The sequence below is a fragment of the Cydia amplana genome, chromosome 2 (genome assembly GCF_948474715.1).
Source record: "Cydia amplana chromosome 2, ilCydAmpl1.1, whole genome shotgun sequence".
NCBI classification, from domain to species: Eukaryota; Metazoa; Arthropoda; class Insecta; order Lepidoptera; family Tortricidae; genus Cydia; species Cydia amplana.
In genome coordinates this window covers 54,727-73,371 of record NC_086070.1, presented here as the reverse complement: position 1 = coordinate 73,371, position 18,645 = coordinate 54,727, and the positions used below count along the sequence as shown (strand labels likewise).

At 38.3% G+C, this 18,645-nt stretch overlaps 1 protein-coding gene across 1 annotated transcript; it reads right to left on the bottom strand.

The window, feature by feature from the left end:
- Positions 1–4,106: 4,106 nt before the first annotated feature.
- On the bottom strand, positions 4,107–16,421 carry LOC134655639 (phosphopantothenate--cysteine ligase). Its single transcript, XM_063511078.1, has 7 exons — positions 16,365–16,421; positions 11,983–12,272; positions 7,918–8,230; positions 7,369–7,554; positions 4,626–4,728; positions 4,469–4,545; positions 4,107–4,118 (listed from the first exon to the last, which is right to left on the bottom strand). Exons 2-7 carry the CDS (start codon positions 12,246–12,248, stop codon positions 4,107–4,109), a joined length of 957 nt encoding a protein of 318 aa, XP_063367148.1. The 5' UTR covers positions 12,249–12,272; positions 16,365–16,421.
- Between the last annotated feature and the right edge of the window lie 2,224 nt (positions 16,422–18,645).

Below are 18,645 nucleotides of genomic sequence, written 5' to 3'. Positions count from 1 at the left end.
TTCCCAAATTGCGGGGATCTTTCTCTTTTACTCCACTAAAGCCCCCTCCACACTTGTGCGCGAATCACGTCGCGAAGCCGCGTACGCGAGTGTGGAGTCATTTTCGCAGCCAGCGAATATAACAAACAAAACGATTCACGCACATAGTCTGGAGGGGGCTAAAGGCGTAATTAGAGTGACAGAGAAAAATGCCCGCATTTTGCGAACTTAGATTTTCGCGGTTATAGCCCTTTCGGTCAGATGTGCCACGCACGAAGCGACTTCACACATACCTATTATATTCTCATTGGTCGCATGTTTGACAGTAGGCGTCAAAAACATCAAATGTTAAATGGACATCATGGACATTGATAGGACATTGGCATCAAAGAGTATAATAAATAATAATGTAATTATGGTGATAGTTCGCGGCTGTTTGGAGAACAGCCCCATTTTGACCAAGTAGCATGTAAGCAAAACAAATATGAGGTATAAAATAGGTAGCGGTAGTGGGTTATCCTTTGTAAAAGGTTTGTTTTTCTATTCCAATGACCCCGTACAATAACTTATATGCTAACAGGCTACTTAAATAGTAATAAATAACGCTACATACGATACACCCAACACGAAATTAACGTTTAACCATCGTTTAACATTATTTCGCCTTCATAGTTTTATAGAAAAGGTCGAATTACACGTTATTAATTTTATTATTGCACATACACTTACATATAAATGAACAAATGGGAGAATGACAACGGAAAGGCCCGCCAAATTAAGTATAAGCGATAACAATCAGGCTGAGCATACATACAGTACATACTAGGTAGGTAGTTACGGTTAGGTAGGTACCTATAGGTACCAAAATCGATAATTATAGTTGATAGCCAAGCACTAGGTATTGTATGGCCGGGCACACAATGATATTAAGTATGTGAATTAATTCCTTCCTTGTTCCGTTGTTTACTCTCCGCATCCTATTTTATTTAAAAAATATATTCATAAACACTATCAAATAACAACGATTACCTATTTAAAGAGAAGAAAAATGTAAACCATACATTGTGTATCATCGATTCGTTCATGATATGTTAAAAATTACAAAATAATAGAAACGAGAGAAGATTCAACAAATATGAGTTCTTTTTAAGAACATTAGTATAATTCTAATTCATAGTCGATTTTATAAAATTATAGTATAAGAAATATAATTTATCATAATTATCATTAACCTCGTTCTTATTGGATAACTAATCCAGCTTTATAGTTGCGGAGTCCGAGAGGCGAGTCATACCGACAGTAGGTACCTACTCGTAACTCGCGCCTCGACTGTGAACACAACCTCGACCACACAAAGCTGCATTAGTCGGCCGCGGAACGGAGCTCGTAGAAAATCTATATCTGGTCCAAACGACTTTCACAATAATTCCGTATATAGTGGAGAACAATTTGATTCCTACACTAACACACAACATCAAAAAATGTATATAAAACCACTAACAGTCAGAGTCCCGCGCCGAGTGCGGCCCACTCCGGGGAAATTCGAGTTCGTACAGAAACCATTGAAAAACTCCGTTGGCATGGTAGTAGGTACCTATAGTGTAGTGCGCGTGTGTTAGTCCGTAAAAAGATAACAACATGCAGGTTAAGTCGAGGTGAGTGTGGTGGGACTTGCCCCACAGGGTTAATTTCTAGGTACCTACTAATAGTCAACGGAATGGGCCCCACGAGGGCGCCGGGACTGCCATCTACAATATAATACTTCCCTGACATCGTTTGGCCTCGTACCTATCGCCTTCTCCTTAATACACGACAGCACGACACACGTGCCGCGTCACACTCTAATCAACTTTAATATTAGTGGAAGTTTGTTCGAATACGAGTACCTAATATTCTATACACATCGATACCACCTCTTTCAGACTTGGAGTCTAGCTAGTCACGTCACTCAAGGCGATAGTTTGCAAGAAGCATATTTATTGTTTCTAGCCGATACGTAAAGCTTCCGGTTGCATTGTAACCAGTTCAGCATAACAATACCCGTAATTTATTTAAAGGTAAAACATTCTAGCTAAGTAGTTGCTTTGAATTCAGATCACAGGTCTTCGCCAGTGGCAATCAGTTTCCATCGTAATAATTTACTAAAGCATTGACTTGGAAGGACAATGAAAGCGAATATTAATAAGTGATAGCGCAATATCACGTGAAGCGAATGCTATAAATTTGCGGCGATCTTATTCTAGTCAAGACCGCGTCGCTCGCGTGCAACCCGCCGTGCTAATATTCCCGAAATTAGTTCGCGTTCGCATGGCTTCGTATCCACAATATAATGTTCTGCCTGTGGAAGCAGGTCGTCGCGCAAAATGTTGCAGAGTGTTTCAACCGTCCGGTATATTTATTTTCATTTCTCATGCTCTGAAAGAGGGTCATTGTTGTTCTAAAAGGTGTGCAGAAAATGATAGGTACGTTTCTGCACTAGAGCATTTTACGTTCCAAGTATTAAGACTATATTTTTTTTTTACGATATGCAATTGAAATTTGGGTGTAAACTTCGATCAACACGGGCTTCCGATAGGTCGGAAGGGATAGGCCCAAGCGATATCTTGACATTCAAATCATTCTGCCATTTTTCGCGGGGGGGAACGTGCACACAGTCGCACTTCTCACACACTTACGTTACGTACAAAATCCAATCTGTAATGACGACACAAATACATAGAAAATGACACCCTACACAGACAAATCTTGCACACCTCGATCTGTTTTTGTGTACGGACGAATCACAAGTGTCACAACACGCACACTAACACATTTTCGTCAAAGAATTTTATTGTTTTCTGAGAGATGAGAACTCGGATTTGTCGCTCGACTGATCCGCAATTTGTACTGGGCGAGCAAAATCGATAAATCCAGCAATTACATGAGACTAAAATATAATAATTGTGTTTAAATGTAATTAAACGTATGACATGTAAAAAAAATATTACATGTGAAATGTAACACCTTCTTTTTGTAAATTTGATGTCCCCGACCTCTTTGTACAACAAAAAACCGAGCCATTAGGCATTTTTTCTGCTGCTGTGTTCACTCGCGCGTCTGGACTCGGTCTAGTTAAAAATCCAAGCGCAACTAGTTTTATTACCCGCGTTAGATCAGTTGATCTTGTACCTAGGCAGAGGGGAAATAGTGCGAATGCCGCATCCCTTCCGTGTTGATCGAAGGGTGTAAATGGATTCGTTATACAATTTCCATTCTGATATTTAACTCCCCATGCCATAAATAACGATACTTTTTTTTTAACGATACTTTTGCCTAAATTGTTAATTGAAAGTACCCCTCAAGATTTATTACTATAATAATGTATACTTAGTCATGTTAAAAAAAACACATGCATTTTACTATCCTCGTGTTCTAAATGAAAAGTAGAGTGTTTAAATCGGGTGAAAGGCATCATTTTAGCCTCGGGCTATTGGCGCTCTCACTACGTTCGAGTACCAAACTACCTCGGCAGAAATGAGTGCCTATCATCCCTTGGTTAACAATCTACTATTACCCTTTAAGTTCCGTATTGAAGAATTATACCTATACGAATATGTAGTTCGAATAGCTGTAACGATTTTCGATTAAACACGACAAGGCGCAGGTCGGGTTAGGTTAGGAAATATTCTAAATACATTGTATAAATACGTTTACAACTAGACCCGGTACCGACCACCGGCAGTCTCCGTCCATTATGCACTAACTCTATTGATCATGTATATGTCAAGGCGCGCGACGTCATCGGGAGGAACGTATTAAAGATATACGTCCGAGAAGGTTCCTATACAGTGGTGACGTCACAAATGTTACATTACGCATTATACTATTCTATATAAATAATAGAATATAAGGTTCGATACATATTCACGTCACCATTACTACCTACAGAGTGCCGTGTCGTGTCGATGGATTTCGAGCACAAGCAACGTCGAGGTTCCGTTTTTTATTTTCACAACAGAGGTCGTTCTGATCGTAACGCTCTAACCGCTAACGTGTATCGTATCGTATGTTACACTATGTACATAAATCTGTTGCAATTTGACACGTCACACTACTGAAAATCATCAACACGTACAAACGATACCCTATTAAAAACATACCTATAACACAGACGATTACATTTGGGACACGAATACACCGCATACATTATCATCAATACGAACACCGCCAATATGAAATTCAAATTTCCGAAAAGTTTGTAACATTTCGATCACCAAGTTTACATTCGTTTAAAACGATCTAAAGTTTCACACTCGATCGACCCGGGAGGACACGGGAGGTCGTCAACGGCGACTTACAGACGGAGTCACTCCGTGCACGATGCGGGGGGCGGGGTGGCGGGGCGCGTGGCCGGCGGCCGCTAGTCCGCGGTGAGGTAGAGGCGGCGCGCGCGGCCGCGCGAGGCTCAGCGCGCCGGCGCGGCCATCGCCGCCGGCGCCGCCGCCCCCACCCCCGCCCCCTCCCCCTCCAGGTGCTCCTCGTGCGCCGCCACGATCGCGCCCACTATCGCCATCTCGATGTCCGCGCCTGCAACACGCAACGATGCGGGGGTCAGCGGTCGCCGTGCTCGTCTCCGACTCCCCGCGAACTCGCCGTCGTGAACTCACCGGCGAGCAGGTCGCCGCGGCTGAGCGCGATCTCCCGCGTGTCGCTCTTGGTGACGAGCAGCACGCGCGTCTGCCGCGTCTGCAGCAGGTTGGCCACCACGATCTGCGACAACGCGACGCCGATATAAGATCGCCTCGCTATTTTTTATTTATTAGGTACATAAGTATACTCGATATCTCTAAACTTATTTGAAACGACATCGCGCATTGCAGATTCTGAAGTTAAAATGAATGATGAAAACGAAACCCTCGTGCCTCGGCTTTCTGGGCTTAGCTTTGTGATGGTTTCGTCATGTCTGTATCATCTGTATGTCGGAACCGCTTGTCTCATAAATATAATAAACTAATGTAAAGGGTCTAGCCGCAATCCTATAGTGAAACTGCCCCTGGCTGAAGTGTATACCTTTCTTAGGTGCGTTTATTTGTCTTATTATAAGATATCGTTTTACCAAATTCCAAGCCTAGAATCCCCTTGGTTTGGCCAAAAAAAATTTTTTTTTATATTTTTTTTTGTAGCTATACTAGTGGTTCGATTGTTTTGAAATTTGGATGTTATATGCACCTAATAGTAATTCATTTTCAAAAAAAAAATCAAGGTACTAACTTGTTTCTAAAAGCTTAAAAATATTTAATTTTTTTTTTAATACTTAAGAGATAGCGACAACCTCAATTTTTAGTTATTTAATGCAGAATATATTATTGCATAAAATATATTTTTTATAAAAAAAATCCATTTGGAGCAGCAAGGTAAAAATGTCTTACTAATGCATACAGGCCGTCCTTCTTACGTACCTTAGGATAGCTCACGTTTGTATGGGAAAAATTCAAACTCTAGCTAGAAGAAGCGGCACCCCCTTATTTGGTTACACTTATTATGCTGATAATGTACACCAAGTTTTGTAACTTTATCTCAACTACAAGGGGGTGCTCAACCACTTTGAAAATTTTCAACGTTGTATGAAATCCAAAAATTAATAAAAAAATTTTTTTTTATTTTTATATAAGGAGTTGTTTTCACATTATTTGTAAATGTGATTTATAAGTTATGAAGTAAAAAAATATATTTATTTAAATTTTTCATAATTTTTCAAGTTTGATTTTTTTGAATTTCACCTGAAAAATTCTTAAAATATATATATATATATATATATATATATATATATATATTCTTAATAACTTATAAATCACATTTACAAATAATGTGAAAACAACTACTTGTATAAAAATCTAAAAAAATATAATTTATTAATCTTTGGATTTCATACAACGTTGAAAAAGTGGTTGAGCAGCCTCTTGTAGTTGAGATAAAGTTACAAAACTTGGTGTACATTATGAGCATAATAAGTGTAAGTAGTGGAATCAAATAAGGGGGTGCCGCTTCTTCTAGCTAGTTTGAATTTTTCCCATACAAACGTGAACCACCCTAAAGTACGTAAGAAGGACGGCGTGTATGCATTAGTAAGACATGTTTACCTTGTTGCTCCAAATGGATTTTTTTACATAAAATATATTTTATGCAATAATATATTCTGCATTAAATAACTAAAGCCCTTGCTACACGGTCGCCGACAAGCCCCTCAGACCGCGTGGCCTTGGTCTGGACGGACCGTGTAGACAGTTGTTTCCAACAAAATTTGACCAAAACTGACCAAGGTCAGACCAAGGTCAGACGGTTAGAAGGCTTGTCGGCGACCGTGTGGCTTAACAATTGAGGTTGTCGCTATCTCTCAAGTATTAAAAAAAAAGTTTAAAAAATTAAAAAAATATTTTTAAGCTTTTATAAACTAGTTAGAACCTTGATTTTTTTTAAATGAATTACTATTAGGTGTATATAACATCTAAATTTCAACACAATCGAACCACTAGTATAGCTACAAAAAAATAAAAACTATTTAAAAAAAAACGGCTAGACCCTTTATGTCGTGATCTGGCTACATAATTTTGCAGTCACAAATGGCGCAAGGAAACGCTCTTTTTTCTGTATTTTTTGTGTCCTGCCTTTTTGGTTAATATGTACGAAGATATATGTGTAGAGCCCTTCATTGTATTGGGTTATTCCCACTAGTTACCACCAAGTTGTTACCAGTGGTAACTACTGGGAATTTTTTTCCCACCTTTTACCACTGGTAACTACTGGGAAAAATTATTCCCAGTAGTTACCACCAAAATTTTGTTAGAGTTAAATACTAATAAAAACAGTATAAAATAGTATAGTATAAATATAGAGTGATTTAATAAACAATTATAAGTCGATTAGTGTTTTAGTAAACTGCCTTAAACGTGACCAAGAATATTGAATCGGTTTAACCGGTACTAGTACAAAAACTATAAAATATGTAAGATAAATTTAATAATCCATTTAGATTATTTTTCAAGTAATTTTATTAGGTAATTCAAAATCACTATATATTTATACTATACTATTTTTATACTGTTTTAATTAGTATTTAACTCTAACAAAATTTTGGTGGTAACTACTGGGAATAATTTTTCCCAGTAGTTACCAGTGGTAAAAGGTGGGAAAAAAATTCCCAGTAGTTACCACTGATAACAACTTGGTGGTAACTAGTGGGAATAACCCATTGTATTGAGTTCGACCTCCACTAGGCTCATATTCTAGTTAATTATAGTTATCAAAAGCTAGTAAGGAGCGGGGAATAGGAATGCCCGTTTAGGAGACAATAGGAAGGAACAAGCTACTACATATGTAGTTAGGTGGTAGGTTAGTATATAGTAGTGTTACCTTGTGCTTGTACTTGTCGAGCGCGGCCTTGGCCTTGGGCACGAGCAGCGCCTCGTCGGTCTCGAGCTTGAAGGAGACGACGAAGGCGCGCGGCACCCACAGCGACACCAGCGGCGCCAGCATCTTCGGCACCAGCTGCAGCTGGATCACCGGCGCGCCGCCGTCCGACTGCATCTTGTGCGTCGGCTGCACAACACGTACACGATAACACACAGCGACACCGGCACCAGCACAATATGTGCCTAATAACGACAGCGTAAGAGAAATGACAGGTCTGTGCTAACGACGAAGGAAACGTACCTCGTATGTACGTGATTGGCGAGCCTACTTGAAATGCGATTAATGAAATATCAAGCCAAACGCTAATCTTTGGATCTCTATTTAGATTTTAGATCATCGGATCGGAGCGATCGATCGGTTTTAAGTGTCAATCGATCGAGGCCAATAAAGTGTCAAGCTTCTTCCATCACGTGCCGCGCTTGAAAATCGCTTCAAGCTAAGTTATAACAAAACAGGAAGGCGCACAACGAAAGCGGAATCCCGACTCACCATGACCTCCTTAGGGATGTAGAAGTCGGAGACGGCGGCGGCGAGGTAGAGCAGCGCCTGGGGCCCCAGCGGCGCCAGGCACTCGCAGGCGGCGCGCAGCAGCCAGAAGTAGTCGGAGACGGTGGTGAAGTGCACGGCCAGCAGCGCGCCGGCCGCGCGCGCCGCCTGGTGGCGCGCCAGCACGGGCGCCAGCACGTCCACCGAGTCCGCGCGCACCGTGATGGACGTGCTGGGCCCGCGCTCCGTCAGCTCCAGCATGTCCAGCAGCTTCTGCGCGCTGAAGCGCCGCGTGAACGGCTCCAGGCTCTTGTGTCTGGAAACGACACTTTCATTGCACAAGATGAGCGTTTTTATAACCCGAATGCGATAATCTTTCACAAATTATTATTACCTACTGTCCTTAACACGTATAATTCATCCCAACAAAAACATAAATGTGAAATGAGAGCCAAGTTCAATATTAAGAATAAGTATGTGTCGTTGTTGACTCGCCGACAAAAGAATTGAGATCTATATGGATGCCAAGTTCTATGCTGTGTAGAAAATCCTGTAATTATAAAGGATTTGTCTTGGCTAGTTTTTACGTATAGGCATATAGGTAATATATATTTATCTATGTTACTTTTTCAAAAATTTGGTCTGTTTTTAAAAACTAGCCAAGACAAATCCTTTATAATTTCAGGATTTTCTACACAGCACAGAACTTGGCATCCATATAGATCTCAATTCTTTTGTCGGCGAGTCAACAACGACACATACTTATTCTTGATATTGAACTTGGCTCTCATTTCACATTTATGTTTTTGTTGGGATATCATTACTTTTTGTACAGAAATTACTATAGTATTCATCATGAAAGCAGTTTGCCTAAGCTGAAAAGGAGACCCTCGCTAACGCGCGGTTAATTGTCAAAAAGTTTCAGTTTTCACATTTTTTTCTTTTGTATACGCCTAATAGTCTACCTTCATGCCAAATATCAAGTTTGTAAGTGATCTAGAAGTGGGTTAGGTTTTTGGTCTTATAAGTATTAATTTTTTTTCCCATCAAAATATCAATAATTTCCAGTTTTCAGATTTTTCTCTCTATACGCACCTAACAGTCTACTTTCATGCCAAATATCAAGTTTCTGAGTCATCTAGAAGTGGGTTAGGTTTATGGTCTATAAGTATCAATTATTATTTTTTTCATCGAAATATCAATAATTTCTAGTTTTCAGATTTTTCCCTCTATATGCACCTAATAGTCAACCTTGATGCCAAATATCAAGTTTCTAAGTCATCTAGAAGTGGGTTAGGTTTTTGGTCTATAAGTATTTTTTTTTCCATCGTAATATCAATAATTTCCAGTTTTCAGATTTTTCTCTCTATATGCACCTAATAATCTATCTTTATGCCAAATATCAAGTTTCTAAGTCATCTAGAAGTGGGTTAGGTTTTTGGTCTATAAGTATTAATTTTTTTTTCCATCGAAATATCAATAATTTCCAGTTTTCAGATGTTTCTCTCTATACGCATCTAATAGTCTACCTTCATGCCAAATATCAAGTTTCTAAGTCATCTAGAAGTGGGTTAGGTTTTTGGTCTATAAGTATCTATTATTTATTTTTTTCATCGAAATATCAATAATTTCCAGTTTTCAGATTTTTCCCTCTATATGCACCTAATAGTCTACCTTGATGCCAAATATCAAGTTTCTAAGTCATCTAGAAGTGGGTTATGTTTTTGGTCTATAAGTATTAATTATTTCTTTCCATCGAAATATCAATAATTTCCAGTTTTCAGATTTTTCTCTCTATACCCACCTAATAGTCTACTTTCATGCCAAATATCAAGTTTCTAAGTCATCTAGAAGTGGGTTAGGTTTTTGGTCTATAAGTATTAATTATTATTTTTCCATCGTAATATCAATAATTTCCAGTTTTAAGATTTTTCCCTCTATAAACACATAATAGTCTACCTTTATGCCAAATTTCAAGTTTCTAGGTCATCTGGAAGTGGGTTAGGTTTTTGATCTATATGTCAGTCAGTCACAAAAATGCCGGTTTTTAAACACAACATGTTTATGAAATTTTGTATTTTGTACAAGCTAAGGGACTTGAATACATATGCCAAATTTCATGTATGTAGGTTAAGTAGGTTTCAAGTTGTGAAGGGGTCAAAAGTAGCTCGAAATGGTTCGTGTAATATTACACACGGTTGCTGCGTCGCAAGTTCCTTTTTCTTTGAACTTGGCTGGACACGCTACCGCGTGTCTAGATTTCCCATTTAAACGTGACAACTTGACCAGTTTGGACTGATAAACACATAGTACAGAACGGACATGCACTTCCTACAAAACCGAAGTTTGACAGCGATTCAGGGACGAACCATGCTGTCCCTTTTTAGGGTTCCGTAGCCAAATGGAAAAAAACGGAACCCTTATAGATTCGTCATGTCTGTCTGTCTGTCCGTCTGTCCGTCCGTATGTCACAGTCACTTTTCTCCGAAACTATAAGAACTATACTGTTGAAACTTGGTAAGTAGATGTATTCTGTGAACCGCATTAAGATTTTCACACAAAAATAGGAAAAAAACAATAAATTTTTGGGGTTCCCCATACTTAGAACTGAAACTCAAAAATTTTTTTTTTCATCAAACCCCTACGTGTGGGGTATCTATGGATAGGTCTTCAAAAATGATATTGAGGTTTCTAATATCATTTTTTTCTAAACTGAATAGTTTGCGCGAGAGACACTTCCAAAGTGGTAAAATGTGTGCCCCCCCCCCTGTAACTTCTAAAATAACAGAATGATAAAACTAAAAAAAATATATGATGTACATTACCATGTAAACTTCCACCGAAAATTGGTTTGAACGAGATCTAGTAAGTAGTTTTTTTTTTAATACGTCATAAATCGCCTAAATACGGAACCCTTCATGGGCGAGTCCGACTCGCACTTGGCCGCTTTTTAGGGTTCCGTAGCCAAATGGCAAAAAACGGAACCCTTATAGATTCGTCATGTCTGTCTGTCTGTCTGTCCGTCTGTCTGTCCGTCCGTATGTCACAGCCACTTTTCTCCGAAACTATAAGAACTATACTGTTGAAACTTGGTAAGTAGATGTATTCTGTTAACCGCATTAAGATTTTCACACAAAAATAGAAAAAAAAACAATAAATTTTTGGGGTTCCCCATACTTCGAACTGAAACTCAAAAATTTTTTTTTCATCAAACCCATATGTGTGGGGTATCTATGGATAGGTCTTCAAAAATGATATTGAGGTTTCTACTATCATTTTTTTTCTAAACTGAATAGTTTGCGCGAGAGACACTTCCAAAGTGGTAAAATGTGTGTCCCCCCCCTGTAACTTCTAAAATAACAGAATGATAAAACTAAAAAAAATATATGATGTACATTACCATGTAAACTTCCACCGAAAATTGGTTTGAACGAGATCTAGTAAGTAGTTTTTTTTTAATACGTCATAAATCGCCTAAATACGGAACCCTTCATGGGCGAGTCCGACTCGCACTTGGCCGCTTTTTTAATGTATGGCACTATCAATTTCGGCTATTTAGGGTCAACAAAATTCAAGTCCTATCTGGTCGTGCACGCAAAGGGACGTCAAGTTGTGTCAACCCTAATAATTGCTCACTTGCTAAATGATGAGCCGAACGGAGCCGAGAATGCCCGAAAGGAGGACTAGGAGCTGTGTCGCTCCTCTGCTATTACCTACCTATGTGAGAGACTCTTGAAATAGATCTGGGAGCACGGCAGCCCCCGCCAAGACACAGAGAAGAACAAAAGAAAAAGGCGTGGCACTGCCTACCTATAGAGTTTGCGAGCTTGGGGTGGTTGTTATTGGATAAATGTTCTAAAGATAATGCAATACAAGTAGAAGATAACGCTATGAAAGGCCAAGCTAGAGGCTTGGCTTTTGCTGAGACCTGATGAGTTTTTTACAGTAAAAGCTCTTCAGCAGTCTTGGCTATACCAAATTGAAATGAAAATGTTTTTGGTGGGATGGACCTGGACCTTACATGAAACAATCCAACAATAGATAAACGCGGATATTTATCGTAGGTACCTGTGCATGAAGATGACTGCGTAGCCATGCTCGAGGAAGTACTCGGCGGAGGCGGCGCCGCGCGTGCCGGCGCTGAAGTTGTCGACGAAGCGCACCGTGTTGTGCTCCAGCGGCACCGTGGTCCCGCCCGACGTGACCAGCGCGATGCGCGTGCCCTGCCGCGCGTGCCGCGAGCAGAACTCCTTCAGCAGCGACCGGTTGTCCTCGAAGTCCGTCGGCGGCAGGTGCAGCGCGAAGAACTCCTCCCAACTGCTGCCGTGCGCCATCGCGCTACTTACTGCATGCGCACTCTGCAACAACACGCACACTTGCACCTACTTCTAGCTACCGTCACAGACACTGTCGTGCTTTTGAACACGAACAATTCATTTAATACCTTGTGCAAATAAGCACGAAGCGATGCAACAGCGGATATGTATAGGTTCCGAAATTAGTGCAGCAGATATTAGATGCCAAAATTTTGTTCAATTTTGATTAGGGTCCAATTAATAGTGGGCCTTCACATCGTCCCTTGCTGCCGTGCAATTTGTACTTGTGCTTGATGCACTTGCATAATAAAATTAACAAACAGATCTGCTATGAAGGTAAGAGCGCCGAAAAGTGGCGCGGTACGGTAGCGACGGAGTGGGTGCTGTGACTGTGACGAGTGTGACGTATGATAATAATACGGTTGTAACCCGATAGGGCATTACCTACAGGGATTTGCCGTCGTAGGGCCTCTGTTATTCGGCTCGGGCCTCCTTGAGCACGTTTCACGCACAATTGGGGTCGGTTTGTAAGGTGTTCTCGTCCGTTAGCCCTTCAATGATTTCAATTGCTTTTCAATACAATAATTTGGTAATTGCCTTCTGTAACATTACACATGACGCGATTTTCGTTAACAGTATAGCTTCCTCAGTACAGGATTTTAGAAATAGAAATAGAAATTATTTATTGTCAGACCACAGGTAAAAAATATAAAAGATGTTAATGATGATAAATCCTTTTCCGCAGTCTACCATATTTATGGTGTACAATATTTAATATCATGCACTAACTAACTACCATGGTCTAATAAAAGATGGTCTTCTCTTCCCAGAGTGTCACTTGCCTACGTCACAATAACATTGCCACTTTATACCCACAACATGTAACATTACATGTTACATGGGTACATTATATCTATGGTTAATAAGTTAAAATATTTCTTTATAATTTTATAATTTTCATTTATATGTATTTTATCTAAAATTTTATAATATCACCTCATTTTTAATTATTCGTTAGCAATATCTTCCGATTCACGAAAGAAATTTCAGACGTTCGGGTAATTCTGTTTACACTACTGGCAACACAGGATAGCGCTGTCACATTTGACAATCCGCCATTTTGTCCCTGACCGTCATCCTTGTCGAACGCGTATTAGGGGGTTATTCGTCGACCGCCATTTTGGTAACATCGCCTCGTGATTCATTTCTTTGTTTTTGCTTATTAATATTGTTTAAAGTGTAATATTGATAGCGTATTATGCAGTAAACTAATGTGGAAGTGTGCAGATAATGAAAAATTAATCATGAAACGCGTTTAACCACCATTCTGGCGTCAACGCCGGGTAGCCCACGCGGGTTCTTGTAAAGTCCAGCTATCGCCTTACAAGAACTGAGAACCCAACTACTTACCGAACAACGTCGTGCTCTAGAGCATTTATTTTGGTATTTCTACCTCTAACCGTGGCTGGCTAGAGCCCTAGAGGCCATAGTTTTATACTTTTATACCGTACACTGACTGAATTTTATTATTTACAAATAATTTTAATTCGATCCCACGTGGGATCCACTTTGACGTTGGCGAAATCATCGACAGTATCGATGGAGCCATATTACCCAAAGATTGATTGATTGATTGAACGCGTATTAATTGGTATTTCCTTCTCGCTCAGTGTCAGCAGTCGCAGTGTTTTCCAAACTTTTCACGTCGTAAGCTTGGTAATTAATGTTTTGTTACGAAAATGGTTGGCTGCTCTATTCGGAACTGTAAGAGTAGGAGTGAAAAGTGCAGTATAGATTTGTTTTATTTTACTATGTTTCTACATGAATAACTTAAAATTAATGCCGTTAAAATAATTTTCACCGTTGGTTAAAATTCTCCCACATTTTAAAGTTTGAGAACCTGTAAACAGGATGATGACGTAGGCAAGTGACAGTTAGGTCATTCGCGAATCTCGGAAGAGAGTACCAGGCGGAGTATATTATTATACCATGCTAACTACATGCAGTCAAGTTATTTACAGTATAAACATATACCTAACACACTATTTTATACAATAAAGTCCCCAGTTTTGTGTCATTACGTTACATCTCAATATGTCAACTTAGTCATTATTCACTAATATTTTATAAATTGCCATTGTTATTTAAAAAGTCACGTGGGGAATAAAACATTTTGCTCAGTAGCCATTCATTAAGTACTTTTTTAAATCTAGTACTGTCAAGGTTCTTAAATACATCCGGAATACTGTTATAAATCTTGATTGACATGGAAAAAATGCTATTTTTGTAAGAAGATTATTATAAAACAAGTTACTTACTGCCAAACATATTTTTTAGGTACACACTTATAGTTGCTGACTGTACAGTCTTCCCTTCTGTAGTTCAATGATTGTAATAATAAAGGGGGGTCCCTTTGTTTCCCATACAGTTTTAAGTTATAATGTATTATTCTATAGATATCTTACGTAAGGTTAGGTTTTTTTATGGCAATCCTGAAAAGTGACGCATTTCTGAGCCAAATGAATGATTATGATTTATGAATTATGATTATGACTGACGAAAATGCGGACAAACAATACATTAAGTATGACTTAAAACATTTTGGGAAACAATAGAGACCTAAGAGACCCATCTAAAGGCCTAGGAAAAACAAATTACTTATGCAATGTATGATACAGTTTTTCAAAGCAATTGAAACCATCACATATTCCATAAACATTACTAGAAACCTGTAATTAATTCTAATGAAACAAATCATCTGCAACACGTTTTGAAATAAAAAATTATCTTCAGTTACTGTGGTACAGTCACCAGCAGATATTAGTGAATTACTAAGGTGACCGATAAATATAAGAAGTGCCCCAATATACATTGCGTAGTGACTGACTGTACTTAGGTACATAATATTATATGGAGTTTTCACTTAAAAATTAAAGACCCCTTTCCCGCAAAACTAGCCCTTGCCTTTTGATTGAAACAAGATTTTGCTGCTGACTTAATACATTTTTATATCAGTTTCACACATAATTTAAGAAAAAATTATTATTTTATAAAAAGTGTATTTTTTTCCAGATGATTTGGCTCCTATGTTGTCCAGCTGAAATGATTCTTAATCAAGCGCAACTCTATAATTTAGTTGGGGCAAATTAACATTCGGTTGCTGGTAACTTCGGTAACTTTTTTATCAACGCTTTTAATTAATTTTAGCACAAATATTTATCAATTAGCACATGAATTTGTGTATGTTGTTCACGTGTCATTTTAAGTAATATGAAGCTTAATCAAAATTTTAGTTTTATAACATTAAAATTATCAATCAATCAATCATTTATTTCGAACAAAAGTCCATAATGTGTTAGTAACACACTAATTCTTAAAGCTAGGGTTAGTACAAACATAATACTAAAACAAATTTTGACACAATGGGGCAATTATGCCATAGAACAGGGATCAACAAACTTTTGAATAAAAGAGTCGACTGCAGCTGTAAAAATCATCAGTTGTAACTGTTGTAAGAATCAAAAAGTGCCATAAAAATTTATTTGGGTAGTTTAAACCCTGTGTGTCTGCATTTGGGGTTTCCTGAAGAGCCACAATTCAGCTTCGATGTTTTTAATTTTAATAGCATTTTAATTTATTAATGGTGGGTCAGTCAGTTGTTGTAATATACTGAGGTAATATTTCATATTTAAAACATAACCAAACTGTGATTTGATGAATCAGGCTTGTATGCCAGAAATTTGGTAACAGATTCCTTCATTACCAACAATACCAACAAATACTGTTCACTTATAGTAACGTGTTTGAGTGAGATGTGTTGAATCTTATACTAATTGCTATTACCAAAACATACACTACAACTCTTTCACGTGAATGCTGATTGGCAACCAAATTCAAAACATTACACCACCTGCTAAAGATAAGATTAATAAGCTTATCAACGAGCCTATATCTTGTTTACACTCTGGAATATATGTAGTCAAAAATGTTCAATATTATTTTATGCAACACCTTTTACAATAAGATATATACTGCTAACCTTCGTAAACCGAAGAGACATGTTGACGTCACGTTCTCTTCCAAATAACCTCTGCGAAGCGGTGTAACTTTTAGTTAGTAAAAACTAATATTTACCAGCTGCTTTTATAGAAAAATCAATGCAGGCGCCGACGGACACCTGTTCACGCGCGGCGCGGCGTTCCTGGGGGCGCGAGGCTAGCAGGCAGAGCGCGGCCTACGCGACTGCGGTGTCCTTGGACGTCGCTCGGCGTCGGCTCGGCCGGCAGCCCGACCTTTACTCTTCGCTTTTAATAAGAGATGTTGGAAAGAACGCGCTTACGCGCTATCAATCGTTATCACGCACGACGACCTGACACTTGTTTGACAGCTGCTGACGCGTTTACGGGGTAAGATACCTACCATGACATAAATATATGAAGCAATCTTCATAAACGGATAGTGTTTTTTTATTAAGCCGTATCCAGACGAGCTGGGCAAATCGACCGATTTGTTCAGGAAAATAATTGGCGCCAATCTTATCTATGAATGAATGAATGAATGAATGAAATCGTTTATTCACAATGAACATATGGTAAAAATAGGATCTTAATTTAAATACATTGCTTCCCATTAAATACATTCAGTCAATATAGACATGTGAAAATATTTGTCAGTGATATATAGTCACTCAGTCATTTAAAATCAGATACACTTAAAGGATTAATGACAATTTTCGCAAATATTTATAATAGTAGATAATTAATTTAGTAACAGGTCAATAAAGTAATAGTAATCAGAATAAAAGAAAAAAAAGAAATTACAATTAAAATAGGAATAAGTCATGTCTTTTAAATATATGTAAATTAAATGTCAGGTTATATTCAAAATGTATACAATAAAAATTGTTAATACTATAAAAACATTTATCGATCAATATATTATACAGCTTTGTTTTAAACTGGTTTATTCGCAATGTCTTTAAGTCGGCTGGTAATTTATTAAATATAGTAATGCACATGTTAAAAGCGCTTTTTCTTCTAAGTGCTAATTTGTTACTAGTTTGTAATGCTAATCTACAGCGTCTATGTGACCGTGTTGTTTCCTTATCTTCTACGAACGTGAATAGTTGAATATTGAGTTTTACAAAAACACATATCTCGTAAATATAGAGACAGGGGAAGGATAGTAACTTATGTTTAATAAATAATGGTTTGCAAGGCTCCAGTCTATCTACTCCACAAAGGGTTCGGATACATTTTCTTTGAGCGACAAAGGCGCGATCAGCGTTACGAGTAACAGAGTTACCCCCAATGATATTATAGGTATAACCATAGATAGGTTATACTCATACTTGAGGAGCACAAAAAACACTTCCATATTTATTTCTGTGCCTCCGAAGAAATTTGTTATTTTTGATTAATTTTCTCATTCCATCCATCTTTGTCACACTCGTTGTTAAACATAAGGTCGTCTCTTTCTCTTTCGGTGTGCGGGAGCTCGTTAGCACGTGCACATTTCTCGCTTGTCTAGCCGCGTCTAAAGGCAACTTGTCCAATTTGTCACAAGGTAAACGCTTCAATTTTGGAACGCCTATAACCTATCTTGAGTTATAAATCATTGGTTACCCCACATAATTATGCCGTATCGTAAAGTAGCCGTAGACATAATGTATCCGTGATAGCTTAGTAAGGCAGTTTTGAATGAGACAGTTCGTTTAATGCGCCAAAGCGCAAAAATAAATTTGTTCAGTTTCATACAGACCGTGTCTACATGTTCTTTCCAATTGCAATGTATGTCGAGTGTCATACCGAGGAAAACAGTGCTATTTACTTCTTCAACTAAGCCTAAGTTATGTTTAATGAAAACTTGGTGGATTTTAAATTTATATGATTTAAATAACATAAATTTGGTTTTGTCTACATTGATTTTAAGATTATTCAATTCTAACCAATCGATAACATCTCGCAGAGCTGTATTTAATTATTTATTTCATTTTCAAAATTATCTATGTCTGTTCCCTTGATTACTAATGTAGTGTCGTCAGCAAATAATATAGGTACCTTCAGTTATGGTTTGTTGAGTCAGGTAGATCGCTTATATAAAGAAGAAATAAAAGGGGTCCTAAGATACTCCCTTGCGGAACGCCATGCTTATTTACTTTAAAACACGACTGGGCGACAGAACGCTGATTATTAATGACTTGTTCTATTTCAGTGCATTGCTCTCGATTTTTTAGGTAAATTTCAATCCAGGAGTAGGCTGGCCCACGTATTTCTCCATTTTATCGAGAAGGCGTTTATGGCAAACCGTGTCAAACGCCTTTGACATATCGAGAAATAGTACGCCAACAGGAATACCTTTATCTATGCAATCTGTTATTTGATTGTTAATCTGCGTCCCTCTTAACAATAACGTC

Coding starts and splice junctions, on each gene's coding strand:
- LOC134655639 (XM_063511078.1), bottom strand. CDS start 12,248: ATGGCGCACGGCAGCAGTTGGGAGGAGTTCTTCGCGCTGCACCTGCCG. Junction 8,231..11,982: donor GCAGTCATCTTCATGCACAG/GTACCTACGATA, acceptor TGTCGTTTCCAG/ACACAAGAGCCTGGAGCCGT. Junction 7,555..7,917: donor ACATCCCTAAGGAGGTCATG/GTGAGTCGGGAT, acceptor CGTGTTGTGCAG/CCGACGCACAAGATGCAGTC.